The sequence below is a fragment of the Periophthalmus magnuspinnatus genome, chromosome 7 (assembly GCF_009829125.3).
Source record: "Periophthalmus magnuspinnatus isolate fPerMag1 chromosome 7, fPerMag1.2.pri, whole genome shotgun sequence".
Classification (NCBI taxonomy): Eukaryota; Metazoa; Chordata; class Actinopteri; order Gobiiformes; family Gobiidae; genus Periophthalmus; species Periophthalmus magnuspinnatus.
This window is the reverse complement of record NC_047132.1, coordinates 14,842,780-14,862,340: the sequence shown is the minus strand read 5'-3', so window position 1 is coordinate 14,862,340 and position 19,561 is coordinate 14,842,780. Positions and strand designations below refer to the sequence as shown.

The following is a 19,561-nucleotide window of genomic DNA, read 5'->3' as shown; positions in this document are numbered from 1 at the left end:
TTTTTTTTTTATTGTTGCGGAACAATCTTGAAAAACATGTACGTTACGTCCAATTATTGACAATTCATTATTTGTTATTTGACCTTTAGGAAGGACATCTACAGACAAATGCATCATTATTGTCAGTATTCTGTCTGCTCCTTATGCTGATGATGTAAGTAGTGACGGAGGGCAGTGGGCCAAAACAGTTTGAGTTATCAGGGCACGCAGGTGGAGAGTTGTGAAGGTCAAAAATGCCGCTAATCTCACCACACAGAAACATTACATTCAGTACGAATATGCTAAAGAAAGATAGCATTCAACTGAAGCGGAAAATAAAAACAGGCTTTAAGTGGGGCTGGGCAATTACCGTATTCACATTTTTATCAAACTGAGATCCAATCATTTCAAATTGTCAATGATCAGCTTGGCTTAGTAATAAACTAGTCAGCAATTTTTATTTATTTATTTTTTTCAATTAGTTGACTACTCAAACAATTATTTCTTTTGAAGATTTAGATTTTTAAAACACTTTTTTCACCAAATAAACATGGTAAGATGCTGACTGAAGGCTTCTAAATGTTTACAATAAAAGTGTATTATTGATGAAAATGACCATTTTAGTGCACTAAAGCAAAATCCAAACAGGTCATGAATAAAATGAATATATAATTGAAAAATAGAGACAATAGAGACTAAAATAGAACTGTACCAGGACAACATAGGATTGTGTTTGTACACACTAGGTTTATCAATTGTTGCCACCCTTATTTTTTTTTTTTTCTTCACATAAAAGCCTTTATTAGATTAGTTAGATTAGGCTTTTTGTTCTGCCCACACTAAAAGTTAGTTTCAGAAAAAGTTCATAATAATTTAGTAATAGTAATAATTTAGAACATTATAATTCATTAGTTAATATTTCATGCTTAAGACAGCCATTTTGTTAAAAATAATTACTATATACACTAGTTTTGGGTTACTTGTGTTTTATTTTAAAGGCCTCAGGAAGTGGTCACAATGCATTATGGGTAACAGCAGCAGAATTCAGCCAGATAAAAACGTGTTAAAATAAGCCTGCTTGTTGATGTCAAGAGCTACTCATCTTGTGTTTAAAGTCTTATCTACACCTACGAAAGCAATGGCTGTAAGTTGAATGTGTATTTTAGTGACTTAAATGAGTTTATATGTTGTTCTGTTGTAGAAGTTGGTTTAGCACATGTTATTACCAGGCATTAGACCTAACCTATGATCTTGCTAGCTCAGGAGCACTATGTATTAGCATAGCCATACCTATAACCATGCATATTAACGACCTAATTAGCATATGAAAAGATCACTCTGTTTTGTTATACTGTTTTTAGATTTTTTCATTGAATGTTTTGGCTCTGAAATAAGGCTGTTTTCACACTGCAACTACTTAGGTCGATGTAAAAGAGCATTCGCTCCAAGAGTGGCGTGCTCAGGCCGGTGTGAACTCAGCAGTCACACTCTGGACTGCAGTAAACGGCCGCTCTGAGAGCGCTTCAAACTGGAGGTCTCGGAGTGCGGACAAGTGCGGTGTGAACGCGGGCGACCTCAGGCCTGACCTACGGAGTCCATGGTGTAAAAGTTACTGAAATTTGGCATAAAAGTGCTCGGATCATGTACATTTGGATGGATGGGCGCTGCAGAGCTGCTGCTTGAGTTTGTCTGATGAGGCAATTTGGATCGACTTACGTACCAATTTCCAAGATGGCGCCACGTACGGTCGCCCTGATGATTTGGTGCACTGTGTGTTTGTCCTGTGTCAGCGAGCTCTCTTATCTATCAGAACTACCACTCCTGCTGATCTACTGCCAGTTTTTTTTAGTACCTGCAGTAGATTTTGTTCATTCTTTGGCCAAAAGAGTGAGACGCCGAAGACCTGGGGGATTTTAATAAGGGAAATCTAAGCCAGGAACTGCCCAAGTACAAACAGTTTATTAAATGCCCGACGAGAGAGCAGAAGACGCTGGATCAGACGGACTCCCCCATCACCACTGTGGACTCTTTCCACTTCCTGGGCACCTGCACCACCCAGGATCTCAAGTGGGAGCCGACCATCAGCTCCCTCATCAAGAAAGCCCAGCACAGGATGTTCCACCTGCGGCAGCTGAGGAAACGCAAGATGATGGTGGAGTTTTACACGGCCATCATTGAGTCCATCCTCACCTCCTCCATCACTGTGTGGTTCACTGGGGCCACTGCCAGGGACAGACAGAGACTGCAGCGCATTGTGCCTCTGCTGAGAAGGTGATTGGCTGCAGCCTTCCATCTCTACAGGACCTGTACGTCTCCAGGACTTGGGGACGAGCAGGCCGTATAGCAGCTGACACCTCTCACCCTGGACATGGACTATTTGAGCAACTTGTCTAAAAATTAAAGAAAAACTCCCGCACACTGTCTCACTCTTAATGCAATTTTATTCCATACAACGTTTCGGTCGCTCTGACCTTCTTCAGGTATGAGGACAGCCCCTTCCGCTCCCCTTATATAAATCAAGGGACCGCCCCCTATAGTTTAATCAACCAATGGTTGTAAGACACATGTATTCACAATCAGAACCCAAAAAACACCCGCAAGATTGTGCATAATTTCCTTTACAAACGTTTTTTTGTGAATTAAAATACATGGATAATAACCAGAAAAATATAATGATTATTACCAATCAGAAAAAATAGCAGATATATACTATATACTTTGGATTATCGTAAAAAACAGCATAATTGACAAAAATGACATAACTGACCCCTCCAAAAGGTTCCATTACATCTCCCTCATAACTCAGAGAGAGGGCAAAAAACAGTTCTACATATCCACATCACAACATTACATTAAACAACAGTTCATCATTTAAGCCCTTAGGACTAAGAGTAGCTGACACTTCTCACCCTGGACATGGACTATTCGAGCCACTTCCCTCTGGCAGGAGGCTACGGTCCATTGGGACCAGAACCTCTCATCATAAGAACAGTTTCTTCCCCTCTGCTGTTTGTCTCATGAACACTTTATAATATCTGCACTAAACTGGACACTTAATAACTCCGGTCACTTTAATAAGTCATGTTTGCACTGTTGTTCTGATGCTGCTGTTGTATATATTTTCTACCTCTAAGTATTTTATTTGACTTTTTTAAGCATATCTTTCTTAACTTCATGCATGCCCTTATTTGTAATTGTATTTATTCAGTGTGTTTTATGTTTTATGTTGCACTGTATCACCGAAGTAAGTTCCTGGTTTGTGAACTGTGTTCACAAACGATGGCAATAAAAGTCTTGTGATTCTGATTAATATCAACAACAGACATTCTCCTCCTGCCTCTGTCTGCGCAGGTAAGCCTGATTCTGTGTGTTGTTCCAAAAGCTTTTTCTCCTCCCCCACCAATGCGTATAGTATGTCACATAAGTACATCACAGTGTATGTAGCCACAGGTGAAAGAAAAGAGCACCACAAAGCGAGCACATGCGTGTGTATTCACAGGGCTCTGTCCACTTGAAGCACATTGTCATAGAAGTGATGATGTGCAGTGTATGTGAACAATACCAACCCAAAAGTAAACAGAACAAAATCTATGATTCCATAAAAATTGAAAATTAAAACTATACTTAAAATGTATAATTATGATTTTATTAATTATTATTATTATTTATTATTATTATTAAATTCTTAAATTACAAAAATGTTATAGTAAAAATGCTATTGATAAACTAAGGAATGACTTCTATGGAATTGACAGCTAATTATAGTAACTTTACACTTTATCTACATTTGAGTTTTGACAGTATAGAAGTAATAGTTTGAAATAATCTTGATTTCAATTATGAGCCAAATAATCGTACCTATTATTTTTTACCATAGCCGAAAAACAAAACCATAACTAAACCAGAAGCAACCCACCAGCCTGCAGATCCACCACACTGAGCTATTCTGTCATTCTAAGTGTGATCTGGCTCCATCCCTCCTCCAACTGTTAAAATTAGACAATTAGGGGTGCTAAGTGACATTAGTCAGCGGTGAACAGGCACAATTGAAACCTGCCTGGTGTGGGAGGTGTTGGAGGAGCAGACGGTCGGACACTGCTCTGATGAAGAGCCTAGAGGCGTCAGCATGGACTGCTCATGTTAGAGGGTTAAACCAGCTAGCCATCAATCTGGAGAGAGATCACTAAAACTCATTCAGAATTTACTCCCAGCTATGGAGTCAGTATTTTTTAGTTAAAGTGGAACTAAACACTAAATACACTTTGTTTTTTCATTGCTAATTGCATTATCTACTGTTCCTAGCCCTTTTTGGAATCTTTACTGCAAACTTGGTAAATTTGCAGCTTTGTAGTCAAAATGTAAAAATGTAAGTGTGTGCTGACTGTGACCACTGCAATTAGTTGAGTTGTTAAGCAGAAGGCCTGAAAGCCAATAAAAATTGGTCTGAGACCCATATTTAGGAACCTTTACTTAGAGTGAGACAACACCAGTATAGCTTTTTCTGCTCTTTTAGCCCTTTAAGTATTTACTAACATCACTATGGCAGCACTGGGTCTTACTCAGTTCAAAGTTTTGCCATCACTAACAACGATATAGCTTATGCCTATATAAAATGCAATGTTCTTTTTTTGTTTGATTTTTAGGCAGTTTTGGTTTGGTACACCAGTTCATGTTGTTGTTGACCTGGTTTATTACCATGGTCCTCCTTTACTCCAAGTTTAGAACCTTAATGGTTATACATCATTTAGCCAGACCTAGCCTGAATGTGTGGTTAGTTAGCAAATTATGCTACATTGATTTTATTTCTGTTTATTTATACAGGGAAACCCAATGAAAGCACTTAGGCTCTCTTTTTCATGGGCGCCATTTTTAAAATACAATATAAACAGAAAAAACAAACCACTAAAACGTTAAAAACAGGAGCAGGTGTGTGGATAAAAGTTTGTTAACAGATTATGAAATTGCGATTTGATTAGCTAACCTGAAGACTTGACTAGCATGTTAGCAGTCTTCCCTTTTCTCCAAACTAAATAAACATAACCCCGAACACGCATTGCATACACACATTAAAACCTCAAAATTGGGTCTTCGGGTTAAATAGGTAACGGGGGTGGCTTTTGGTTTGCCGTAAAAGGTAATGTAAACTTAACCCAGAGAGAGAAGCCGTCGTGTGTTTTGTTTCGCAGCCGGAAAACAGACCTGCTCACGTAGGCACAGCAGCGCCTCTCGCCCACTACTGTGTGAATGAACTACCGCACGCCCCTCCATGCTTCTTAAACGTGATCCAACGCCGTACACGTGACCCGGCCTGGACCAATCAAAGCGTGGCGTCTGCACCAAGTCGCCATTCACGTTTGAGAGACCCGAGTGATGCGTTCAAAACCGATCGGAATAAATACATTACACAGTTTAAATTGCATATGTACGGGGATTATCAGAAATAAAAATGCGACAATTTAACAACATTATACAGATTCTAGAGTATTCTACAGTCTACGGTTCGTTTTCTCTACTGCTATGTGCGTATTTGCTAGTTTTAAAATAGCATGGCTCATTATACTACCTTTTTGAATGCAGGCATACAATATATAATATAAAAACAATAATAATGTGTTTCTATGATAAAATACTGACGTTATTCTAGTTTACGTCTCCACTGTTGTTGTTTTTACTTTTGAGACCCGAACACAACGCCGGAGTGGGCTTGGAAGGCGGGGCATGCGCAGTCAAACTTTTACGAAACGAACTAGTACAGCAGCAGAAGGCAGCAACGCCACAAAGGCACAAGAGGAATTCTCCCAACCGAAAGACAAGGCTCCCTCTTCTCAGCACGCCGAAGAAATGATCCTTTCTTTGGGCTTGACATAAACTACACCTCCCAGGAGCCAGTACAAGGTAAGATCCGCAAGATTTGTCACTTTTAAAGCTTTATTTTTGAGTATACTTTGCCAAACAGCGCCACCGGTTACATAAGCTGCGCTCTGGCGACCCCATTTTTTTTTTTTTTTTTTTTTTGCTCTGCACTTATGCCAGGTATTAGTTCATTTTACAGATGTATGCAGGTTATTTATTTGTGGTAAATATTAATAATAATTCGTATAAGGCTGTAATTGAGCAGTAATAGTGATGTACATGTGGGTGCATGGTGTGTTGCCCTCAGTCAGAAGAGACGCACTGACCTAATTTCCATTTCAAGAAGTCATGCGAGGTGCTACTCTAAGTTTGAGATTGGAAAAATAAATTCAATATAAACATAATTTTTACACGACGTTTACGGTTTATGTGTAATACAACGAAAAATAATAGCACATTTTCTCCAGCACATGTAATAGTTCTGGGGTATAGGTTTGTTTACATTGGGATGAATGAACTTGGGAAAACATATTGTCACGTTTATGATTTATTAGGAGAAATATATTGATTACATTGTTATAAGGATCCATATTTAGGAAGCTGTTGTATAGTTATAATAGTGAATACAGGAATAAAAAAGAGTTACTTGTACAAGTTGAGATGTTGTAATTTCAGGTACCCAGTATCTACAATAAATATGTTGTTTAGTAACTGTAATTACTTAGTTTGTTGCTAATTATTGTAGTAGTCATTTGTTAGAGCCACAGATAGAATAATAATGTGAATAAACAGCATTAAATACTACTAGCTTAAACTGTAGTTGAGATGCAAACTTGTTATTAAAAGTGTAAATTTACTTTTTGTACCTTTTTTGTATTGGTTTGGTAGTACTTTTTAACTTGATCATTGTGGTACCTTTAATACTATTTCCTTCACAAATTCCACAAGTGATAATACATCTAATCTATTACAATCTAATATACAATCTTGCAGTGCATTTTAATTATAAAATTTAATTAAGCCAAAGTCAAATGGGTGTGTGGTTTGTTTAATAAGTTTTGTTTTCTTTTTTTTCCCCAACTAGCATTTACTTTGATTAGGTTTATTACTGATTCATTATTATTGTCAGGGCTATTACATGTGTCCGGGGTTGTCCTGGGTTGGTCCTGATTTAGTCCTGCTTTAGACCTGATGTTGTGTTTTTAATTCATATGCTAATTTTACCATTATAATAGGTTATTATATTCTGAAAGCCATAAAACTGTAAATTGCTTTGGTCCTGGTTTACTTCCAATTTAAAGCTGTATTAAGTTTATTTATTTATTTTATTTTGAGGAGATTAATGAACACATGTATCCAGTACACTTAATGCACGTTTCACATATTTTTTTCTTATTTAAGCTCATAAAGGAGTGGGAAGAAGAAAACTCATTAAATCCCACCCCTATCTTCCATTAGAACATAAATTAAATGCTTTGTTTAAGCTTCCTATTCAGTTGAATAAAAGCAAGAAAGAAAGAAAGAAAAAGCCACGTTAATTGCTGAGAAAATTGCAAATGAACTTTGCTTTTCTTTCTATTTTTGCCACTTGTTGTAGCCTCTTCACAGTTGGACTTCCATATGGAGGACGGGTCTAGCTAGCGTAAATTTTCCTCACGCTGTTTTCCATTTTTGCGAATCAGCAGGCAACACTGACTGTGACAAATATGTTTGCGTATGTCACAGATGAAGCCTCATCACTTGGCTTGGTGGGTGGAGTCACGAGCCAAGGAGGATTTTCATATGGATCATAGTAAATCTGCTATTTTGCTATTAACACTGGTGATAAATAACAGACTTTAGGATGGCTCATTTAGTACTAGTGTTATTATGAGTGATAGAGTAGATATGAGTAGTAGTTGTTGTTAAAGTTTTTGTGGTAGTAACAGCAGTAAAACGCAACATCTAATGATTTTGCTAATTGATTAATATAGTGATTATTCTGTTGATTAATCTTTATAGTGTATATTTACAACACCTATTTTACAAAATGTGTCATTTTGGGGTAATATGGCTCTGTGTGAGTAGCACATGTCATGTCGTTGTGTTCATGTAGTTCAGAAAACTATTATTCACTTACTAAATTAGATGGCAATTATTTCAGTCATAGATTAATTGTCAATTCATTGATTAATTTCTTTCAGCTCTACAAAAAGGCTTTCACTGTGCAAAAGTAAAAAATGGAAACATTTAAAGAGCAAAGACATTTTTATAATGTCTTGTAGTTTCAGATTTCAGTGGTAATGGAGGATTTAAGTCCAATACTGAAAGTTTAGCTGATATTTGGCACCAATATTATTTTCTGCACCACTCCAGTCCGTGTGTGCCCATGTGATCCAGTTTGTCCTCAGTGCAATAGATTTTAGATTTAGCTATTGGAAATACCCTCCTGATAGTACAAAAGGACAAGATGGACTGCCCAACTCTTTCCTCATTCAACCCACTTAAAAATCATGAATTATTGGAGCATATTTTTCTTTAAAGCCATAGTATGTAGTAAAAAATATGGATGTTTTTATTGCACTGAAAAATGTATGGCTATATCTCCATGGTGATTAGAATACCCTACATTTTTGACTAGTCTTAACTTGTTGCTGCTGCAGATTAAATTGGGCCAGACCTTCAGACTGATTAGGAGGTAAGTTTTTTTTTTTTTTTTTTTTGGTAAGTGATATATTGTAAACTCTTTGTACAATAGGACACAGAGGAAGTTTTCTCACTCAAGTTGACACAGTTATGCTGCACTCTGTTACTAGGGATGGGACGATATTAAAATTATGACTCACAATTATTGTGACCAAAATAATCGCAATTTATGATATTATCACGATTATTAAATTGTTAACGTTCCAACGGCACGCCCCTACTTTACAACTCTACAGGAATGTACATATACTTCTGCATCACCCACAGAAACAATCTACACATCAAATGAAACCTACGGCGTTCATCTTTCTGAATATGCAAACCATTTTCACCTGCAATCACCACACTGCTGACAGAAAAGCCGTTTTTATAGAAAAGTCAAAAATTGGGGTTTGGACTTCACTTACCTTTGAGGGCTCTGGTTCTGTCAAACATCTACATATGTAAGTTGGTTTCATTCATTCCGTACAAGTCTAGAGAATATAATCCAGTCAAGAAATTATGCCCATAAAATAAGTGAGATCCTCCATGTCCATCCACTCTGCTGCAGGAAAGTATTCTAAACGTGAAATCTGCTCTGTCAATTTTTTGCATTTCTTGTGTCAACCAATTACATTACACATGTTTAGTGATGTTTTCCCCTTACAGACAATGAGCAGTGGAACACAGCGATGTATGGCATGCCATGCTTTTCCGTAAACAGACAGAGCATGACAAATGCGTAAACGAAGCTGAGTGGATACGATGCATGCACATTTTACACTGTTGTTTTGCGTTCTAAACATGCCGAAACGTACAAAACAAAGGAAGAACGCAATCAAGGACACTGTGGAAGTTATGCTAGAGGCATCTCGGACCTGGAGCGGTTCATGGCAAAGAATGAAGATGGTGTTTGGACTCAGGAGTAGAGGATCTTATTTTTGATGGATTGGATGCTGTTCTCGACCAGTAAGCATGGTTTATTCTGCTATTGACAAAATTGTAAGTAAAATATATCGTGTTTAATTGTTAGCCTGGTTTCTGTGCGCATAGTGTGCATTCAGACCATGCGCTCTGGCACATTTGTGTTCAGCTGTATTAATTAGACTTCATTTGTCTATTGTTTGAAAGGTGTTTTATTCTACAGTTTGCATTATTGTAGGTAAAAATATAAGATGTGCACACATCAGCATCTCATCTGTGTGCACGGGTGAGGCGCGCACTGGTACGTTCCTGTGGAGACTTACGGATCAGACTTTGTTTATTGTTGATATCTGGCAGAATATAGTTCAGACAGAGATAACTGTGCTACCCAATAGGCACAGAAGCAAAGTGTCATTGCTATGGCAGAGGCCCCCCATGTGGGCAAACACCAGAACTATCATCTAAACATTGTATTAAAACTGCAACATGAGGCATTCTGGTGCCGTAAAGGTGATTATAATCGTGTGCGACGATCACGTTTATTAAAAAATGCCACGAAGAATTACTTGCGGACCTTTTTTATCGTGATTAACAACATCATCATATATCGTCCCATCCCTATCTATTACATAGAGACATTGGCTCACATTTTTGAGCAATATACCATCTTATATATACCATCATGGCGGGAAATGCCCTACCGTTAACCTGTCATATGCACTTTAATTTTGGGTATTCATGCTTTTTTCTAACTAGACTGAGTTTGGTGGGATAGTACCTGTTTAAATATTTATCATAGTTTTACATTTGTTTGTGGGAAAAAGGTGAGGTGTGTTCTAAGGGGAGGTCCAAAACAGAATCTTTCTACCAATGTCATCAACACAGAAAATTTTATCCAAAATGCAGGCACAACTTGCCCCTAAGGGAGACATTTTTCTGACAGATTAAACATTGATGTAACAAAAAAAAGCTGCTGTTATCTATTTTTAGTTGCATAATCTTAACTGTTGTGTAATTTAGACATGTTTTGTTAACATTATGATTGCTAGGTACCATGATTACTTGGAAATAGAAAGTTAAAGCCATACTTTGGAACATTCTCCATATGCCATACTGAGGAATTTTATAGCCAGGCCAAATGAGTCAGGCTCGTGGAAATACAAGCCCATTCACAGTAGGGGTGAATTTTTTTCCAGTTGAATAAAGACAACTAAAATTAAAAAAAAAATTAATAAAAAAAAAAGCTTTTATTTTAGTCTATATTTTTTTTTTGCCAAAAAAAAAAATATAGTTATATAGTGGTTTTAAGATTCAGTCATTTCGGTCAATGATCAGTTTGGATCTTTTTAATATGAGAGGTCTGCAGCCAGTAAAGGCCTGTGGTTTGGAGCAGACGGAGGGTTTTGGATGGAGAAAATGGACTATTCTTTAACTTAAACTACAGACTTTAAATCAGTGTCACTTATCTTCAGGAATTTAATATTAACCACCAGTTTTATTCGTTTTTGGAAAGACAAAATCAAATCAAATTTTTAATTCTGATCGCTGATATTTTTTTTGTTTCTTTTTTTTTTTTTTCTCATATTGTCCAGTCTGCATAACAAACTTTTTTTTTTTAAAGGGGAAACTGCAATGTGCATTTTAAGCCACCAGATGATGACAAAATACACATCAAAATGGACATCAGCCACATCTAACCTTTTCACCTTACAAAATGGATCAATATTCTTTGTTTTTTAGATTTTTTTGTTTTGTTGATTTTGCTATTGGAAATACCCTCCTGATAGTATGAAAAGAGAAGATAGACTGTCTAGTTTTTACCTGCCTAGTTTTTTCAACCCAATTAATTCATTAAATTATGGGACCATATTATTGTTTATAGCCATAATATGTACATTTTTTGAGCCTATCTAAACAGATACTCATTCGACCAATTTGAGCAAATCACGCTCTATTGTCTAAATAAAGAGTGTTTTTTATTAACATCGTGGTATTGGAGTATCGAGTCTATTCCTTAGTATCAAAATCAAGTTTGAAAACAAGAGCACTAATATTTGTCGTCTAGTTTTAAAGATATGGTGAATTAGGGAAAATAATAATAATAAAAAAAAAAAATAGACTAATAGAATAAGATGCCATGTGTTGTAGCTAAAATTATTTTGAGATAATATTAAGTAATGCAGTGAATCCAGTTGTAAGTGATCCTAAAATAGCAGCACTAAACTGACTGATCCATTGTCTTATCTGATTATTGTGTCTATTGTTATCCCAGGGAGACGACATGTGGCCCTGTGTTCATTTACCAAGTCAAGCAAAGTTGCACTAACATAAATAGAAGCAAGATTGGTCAAGTGTTTTGCCCAGTGACACAACAGTATCTACTTCTGGCAGAGATCAAACCACCAACTTATGACCATTCTATGCTAACCAAACCAACTGAGTTCTTCAGATTAAAACCAGGATTCGGACAAAAGTAGGACTAATGGTACATTCACAGATTTCCAGATTTGGTCCTGGTTTGATTCTGACTTAGTGCTGATGCAGACTCGGCTTCTGTTCTAGTCCAGGTTAATTTTGAGTTTAACTTTAACTAGTTGATTCCAAATTTAATAAGATGTGTGTCAAAGTATGAAAGCAGCCCAAGTTAGTACTTTAAGTCCTGGTGGGTTTCTGGTGCACCACATACTGGTCTCCATGGAGATATTGCTTTGCCAAGAATGTTCCGCAGTATGGTGTTTATCTCACTGATACCAGCAAGTAATGCCAAGTTTGTTGTGGCTTTTTTGAGTAATAAAAACTAACTGAATGTTGATTGTTGTAGATCAGTTAAATGCCATACTGTGAAACATCCTAGGCAAAGCACTGACATTTGCATGGAGGCAAGCAGATGGTAAACCCTTCATTAGAAAAGTTACATAGTGCACCTTTACCCTAACCTATAATAAGACTAAGCTAATTGTAATAAAATAGAAAAGGCTTGTTTAGCCCTGTTCAAAATCAGAACTAACAGCTGGGGCTGCACGATATTAGAAAACCTTGCAATATGTAATAAGTGACTGTTAAGAACTGCAATATTTATATCATTGTGATATTTCAATACACTGACTCAATAATTTCAGTTATAATAAAACAAAAAAAATTACATACCTGAAACTTACCTGAACACTAACCAGGATTAAATCAATGCTAATTTTAAACTCAGAAGGAAAATGCTTTATTTAACATAAAAATGTATGATTATGAGTATGTTGCGATAATGATTATTGCGTCAGGCGAGTTCAAGATATTGATAGTTTTGTGATATATTATGCAGCCCTACTGACAACATATCAACGCACGAATTAGCTTTAAAACTAGCTGGACCTTCCCCCATTCATGCACCGCCACTTGGGAACTTCCACCTTAGTTAAATAGGCCACTCAGCTATCATCTGTGCCATCACAACATGGCACCCACCCAAGCCACAGTGCCCAGCTTGGACAGTCTGGCCCCTGTGTCTTCTCCATCTGCTTCTTAGATCAACACGATAGCACTCACTAACACTCTCTCACTATATATAGGGCAATGTGGAGCCCATTCACCTTTACTCTGCTGATCTTGACAGCAAATAAATTCTATGGAGTTGTTACGTGTGACGTCACTTCCAGGTCCAAGGCTCATAAGATGATTAGAGATAATGGACATCACATCTTATTTTTTGCGACAACACATCTCGCATTAAAAATAGATTGCAGTTGATTATCACTAATGAGGTTATAAGTATGACAGAAAACGTATGAGGTTGAGGTAGTATTAGCAATTAGCAGCAGTTAGTATATACACTCATAATCCTATGTTATGATGGCTTATTACTTCATTATATACAGAGTTGATATAATTTGTGGTTAAACATGCTTTTGAAAGGTAATTGCCTTTGTTTGATGAATAAGGAAGCAAAACAAGGTTAGAAAAAATAGAGCCAAGTTGCCAGTTGGACCCGGAATTGACATCATCACTCCCAGCAGCAAAACTTTAATTCTCTTATTTTTCTAAATGAAAGTGTTTGAAATGAATATGCCAAGTTAGACTATGTGGATGCTAGAAGTGTGTTACCTGGCAACTATAATGTTAGCAAGGTATAAAACTTGTCTAAATTACACAATAGTTATGATTTGACAAAGGGTAAAGGGTGAAAAGAGTTCGACTAGGATTGTCAAAAATCACATACTAATTGATACATAAACTAGTAGTGAAACTACTGGTAGATACACATTTGAGCAAGCAGCGATACTAAAAAAGTCGCATTCACAGGACAGAAATGAACCTTTGAGTAACTTTAGAATGATCTTGAGCTGTATCTGAACCAGAACCACATTGCCTAATATAAGCCCATGAACCACTGTGAAATCTACCTGGACAACTGAGGGAGTACAGATATAACAGAAATACTAATGTTTAAAATCACATTCTGTTGATACTCAATACCGATTCTAATTGGCATTGAGTACCGAGTACATTACTTAGTGTTGATATCGGGTGAAATTTTTATATAATAACCACACTCGATCCAATGGCCTTACACTTAGAGATCTGGGCTAGTTTAGGCTGAGTCACCACCACCACCGCTGACCGGCCTGCTCTGTGGCCACCAGCTGCCCACCACATGTCACCGGGTAGGACGGGACGGACAGGTGGCTCGGGTCAGGACTGGATGTTTTATCAATAACCATGTCCCAGTTTCCATTGTAGACAGTGAGATATGGGCTTATTTACATAGATGAGAAGATATTTTTACTCAAATTAAAAAAACAACAACAAAACACTTCCTGACACTTTTCACTTATGTAAAAATAAAAGGATATAAAATGATTTGTTACATGTTTGTGTAAACATTCAGCCATATAACACTCATGTATTTCCATTTTCATGAGTCTGTTCAAAAAGACAAATCTGAATCACTGTTTGGAAATGACACAAATTATATCTTCCAATACAGAACCTGGAAAAATACCAGGACAGATATATCCATAGGGGGACATGTTGAAGTTGAATGCCATACTGTGGAACATTTTCAAACAATTACAGTTGTCTTTGTTGGTAAATAATACCCTGGAAAACATGTATTACTGTTTTTCCACAGATCTGACCTGGCCTGGCCAGCACTTCTCGATTGCGATAAATAAGTTTAATACCTTATTGTGGAACATTCCATGCAAAGCAATAATATCTCAAGATGGCAGACTCTCTATCAGGAAAGTTACATAGAGCATCATTAATTTTCTCACAATGTTTTATCTTATTAACGTTGCAAAAACTTAAACTGATTTTAAAGGATACACTGTAGAAGTGTGGAAAGCTACCGTAAATTTCGGATTATAAGCCGCTACTTTTTTTCCACGCTTTGAACCCTGCGGCTTTTACAGCAGTGCGGCTTATATATGGAATTTTACTGGATAACGGACCCTGGGGGGCGCTCTCTAGCTGTAAACGTAAAAGTGAGACAGACGTGGGGAAAGATTCTGCTCTGAAGAATTCACTAGTTTTGATTTTGAACGATCATTTTGCGCATCATGAAATGGATATGATGCAGTTTTTAAGATAAAGAAACAGAAAGGAAACAGAGCAGGGGTCGGCCTTTAACACGCAAAGAGCCATTTGGACCCACTTTCCACATAAAATAAAACACTGGGAGCCGCAAATACTTTTTGACATCTAAAATGAAGATAACACTGTATAATAACAATAATGTAACGGAATAATGTAGGTTTTACTTTCACGGACAAGCCTTCTACACGTGGCAGATAAATATGGCAAAAACAACTTAAGTGCATTAAAAAAATACAACTCACCAAACCGCTGCATCATGCATCGCGCTGATTATGTGATTATGTCTACTCTACTCCGCAGTTTCTTTAAAAAAACAACAACAAAAAAACTTGTAGCGTATCGTTTAATCCCAGGTGCTTATTCTCCATGTGCCAAAGCAGTTTTGAAGGTTTCATTGCCTTATTTGCTTTTCCCGTATGTTACGCAGAGCGGACTCTGTGCGTGAGAGTCACCTGCAGCGACAAACCCAGATTTTAAGTAGGCATTGTCTGTTAAATTTATCTTTCTTTTTCTTGGAGGTCGTAGTCTCTTCTTCTGGCTCCTCAGTTGTCCTTTTCCCCTTTGTTAAAAAGATCTCCAAAGACTTTTGTTTTGGCTCATTTTCACTCGCTTGTGGCTCTACTTTAATGCGTCGTGTCTGATGTGTTATACGTGATACGTCACCGCGGAGACAAGAGCAGATAATATACTTGCTACTACATCAAATAGATTTCTGTGGCGATTTCCAGCAGGATTTTCATGATACATCTACGGACGAGCTTATTAGTGTGTCATTAGGGACGGGCGAAAGTTGCTCCTGACCCCTGTGCGCACAACGTCTGAAAATCAGGGCTCTTTACGCAGGACTGAGCTGTGTCTGTGTTAGTTCCCAAGCCACGCAGAGCCGCAGTATGAGGCGGAAAGAGGCGCATGCGGCTCCGGAGCCGCGAGTTGCCGACCCCTGAAATAGAGCCACTGCACGTAAGCTCGACATCAATGAATCCAACTTGGTCAATGTAAAAAGACGACAAAAGTTTTCAGAGGAAATAAAAGCAGATTTTCCGTTTTGGTGCAGTTTTATTTTCTAAACCTGCAGATGTGTTCATCCCGTGTTGTTGTCGTGTTGGTGCCAATTTTCAGGCACAGTTTAAAAAAAAGCGTGTCGGTGCACCATCTTTCTGTGTAAATGTCTCATGTTACAATATGAAAACCTGCGGCTTTTATTCAGGTGCGGCTTATATATGTACAAAATTGATTTTCTCTTCAAATTTAGCTGGTGCGGCTTATATCAAGGTGCGCTCTGTAGTCCGAAATTTACGGTAGTTCTCTTGCCCCAGATAACTTGAGACTGAGTGAAACAGATGTAGCAGCAAAGAAATATCTTGCCCAAAGACACAACAACAGTATCCAGTGCTCGTGGCAGGAATCAAACCACCAAACTTGCTAGTAGATTTTCTCAAAATATTTTGTATATGTAATAAAACATTTTCTCTCAAATTAACGGAGTTTTGTTTTTAATCAAATATCTAAAATCTTGTAGCTACAAATTCTACAAATTTTAAAAAATGTTGATATTATTTTCAGACACTGCAGTACTTTCTACTGTGGTAGAAAGTCATGGATGTACAGTTGGAGACATTTTTTCATTTAATTTTCAGTTGATTATCCAATTTAAAAGGCGCTATATTTGATTTTTACTTGACAAAATGAGAAAAACATAAAAAAAAAACATTTTAAATGGTTTGCAGTGGTTCAAAGTTATTTCTCACTAAACGTATGCATTCAGAGCATCCTAATTATTCACAGTGATGAGTTTCCAAGCACTTCACAACTCTTAGAGACCAGAGCAGAGTTTTGCCCTCACAGTAATGCTAAAAAACAGTGCACTTTCTGATTCTGGGACAATAAAATTAGGCAATTATAAACAGATGTCGACAGTACACAGTAGGCCTATTTTCACCATCAAGTGCACAAATAATGATTAAAGGCGATAAGTCAGATAGTCCAGGGAAAAATTATGTTTAAGGTTTGACTGAAAACACTAACCCATATTCTTCATTTCGACTTTTCCATTCACTGAACTCTTTTTATCCAGCCAAGGTAGTCATGTGTCTACCCTGTCAGGTCAAAGTAATTTTACTATCTGGAGTAGCTGTAAAAGTAGTCAATACTTTTATCTGTTTTGTGTATTTCATTTGTCAAAAAATAAAAATAAATCGCAAAACCTTTGTGTTTATGAAAATGCAATTGTTACCTACTTATGGTTTTGGCTTTTCATATCACATATGCTCTAATGTAATGACCATGAAAAATAATAGTAGTAGTAGTAGTAGTTGCACCAGCAGTACAGTACAGTGCAGTGCAGTGCAGTGCAGTACAGTGTAGTGCAATACAGTGCAGTTCAGTACAGTAGCAGCAGCAGTGTGTGGAGTGTGGGGTTTGCATGTGTTTCTCTGTCCTTTTTCCCTCATAACTCCAAAACATGCACAATAGTCTAATCCTCCAGCTAAGGTAGCCCTGACAGGTTGCACCCTGCACCATTGAAGGATGTGTCAGATGTGGGTCAAATGGGTCAAATGTGAGAGTGTACCAAAAAACATTTCAAAAAAGTTGTAGTGCAGCATAAGTAGTACAATTTGTAGCAATGGCACAGTAGTATTTTCCTCCAATATAAGCACAGTAGTAGTATTTTCCATCACTACTGTATTATAAACACATTATATGAATAATCCTAATTTTAACCATGCTGTATTTCCCTCTCCCCCTGGTTGTGTATAAATAGCATGTGGTAGTTCCGGTTGTGTTAAATACGTCTTGGCTGTGATTTCTAAGATGCCTCATCACGACTGTTTATTCTTGGTGCAGACTTCTTTTTTGGCTCAGAATATCATGGGATGTAATGTTTTGTTGGAAGATATTTTATTTTGTTTTAGTTTCTGATTGCTTTTCACACATACATTAATATACCGTCTACAAAATAGTTCTTTTGAATAAGAATGGATGGTATTGAAATTTGAAAGCATGCTAATAAAAAATATAAACTGCCAAAAAGGTCTGATTACAAAAATAAATTAAAATGTAATAAAAGGTAAGTGATTTTTCCGGTTTGAATATCATAATTACTGGGATTTTATTAAAAAAAGATATTAGTTTTTGTCAATATTACGCACCCCCACACTCTTGACTTACATTACCCTTTTAAATATATTTTTTTGCAGTAAACCATGGCTCCAAACTCCATCCACTGGTTCAGAAAGGGACTGCGTCTCCATGACAACCCAGCGCTCCGGGAGGCGGTCCGAGGGGCAGGGACGGTGCGCTGCGTCTACTTCCTGGACCCGTGGTTTGCCGGCTCCTCCAACGTCGGGGTCAACAGGTGGAGGTTAGATGGACTGTTTTCGACAGTGATGAATGTCAAGTCTTTTTGGAGATCTTTTGCATGCAACTTGTGCTAGCTTAAAACCTTACTGTCACTACTGAATCACCATATGATGGTGGCATTGGAAATTGCAAACTCCATTCTACTTTCTGATATTGGTTTAAGCCAAAACACAAAATTAAACATTATTTAGACTTTTTAAAATTTCTATTATTATTAAATTTATGATATTGTGAATAATTCAACAGTAAAATTATTATTAGCAAAATCTAAGGACACAAATAATTGGCAATGTAATCCTGTCTATTGTAAGTTCTATAATTTAAGATAATAAAATAAGGACAATAGGCGGCCAATATAGGTTGAATAGGGTCTTTAAGGTTGAAACTGGAGACAATAGCTGTTCACAGTTTCAGTGTAGTTAGCCCCTCCCTTCAGACAGATATAAGGCAGTGTCCAGCAGTAATCTGACCAGAACTGAAGAAGTGGCTCTGATGAGCAGCAAAACAGCTTCACTCCTACGACGATTTGTCAGATTTAAATTTTGTCTTTTGCAACTATAATAAAATGGTAAAATACATTTATATTTTTAAATCAATAAATTGAAAAATTAATTATAAGAGCTTTTGCATCACAGAAATTGTGAAACATTTGAGACACAAAATGACTTAAACCTTTAATGTATTGTGGGATGTAGGCACGTTTCTAAAGCTTCATTCAAGTCCAAGCAAGCATTAGACTGGTCACATACTGGCTCTTCTTCACATTATTGGAATTCCTCAAACATTTCCCCTTCCCAATATTGATACCCGATACCAGTGTAGGGACTGAGAATGGCCTTTTTCCCCACAAAACACTGTTGATTGAATTGATCCAATGGCATGTAAATATTATCTTGCAAAGAAATACAGCATCTTAGTATGAATAAATGTTCAAACATTACGGCCTACATCAGTCAGTAAATAGTTTTATTATATTAAACTAAAAGCCTAACCAGGATATCAGCTGAACTGATATCGCAGCGCCAAAATCATTATCGTATTGGTGCATCTCTTTTGCTAATGTTATTATTCTACACAAACAGTGCTACACATAGTAATTTTTCTAACAAAGCTCTGGTGTTACTCACGTGTGGCTGAGTGGTTGTCAGTCACTGTAATAGCCTTTGAGCTTCATGGTTTGATGTGTTTGGAGGCT

General features: G+C 37.1%; 1 protein-coding gene across 1 annotated transcript in view; it reads left to right on the top strand.

Moving 5' to 3' along the window:
• Positions 1-5,715: 5,715 nt before the first annotated feature.
• The window catches only part of LOC117373197 (cryptochrome-1-like), a 58,987-nt gene continuing 45,141 nt past the window's right edge, over positions 5,716-19,561 (top strand). Inside the window, exons 1-2 of the mRNA XM_033969118.2 lie at positions 5,716-5,874; positions 18,204-18,367. Of these exons, the coding sequence (XP_033825009.1) occupies positions 18,210-18,367 (158 nt within the window). The 5' untranslated portion in view covers positions 5,716-5,874; positions 18,204-18,209. The remainder of the gene's footprint in view (positions 5,875-18,203; positions 18,368-19,561) is intronic.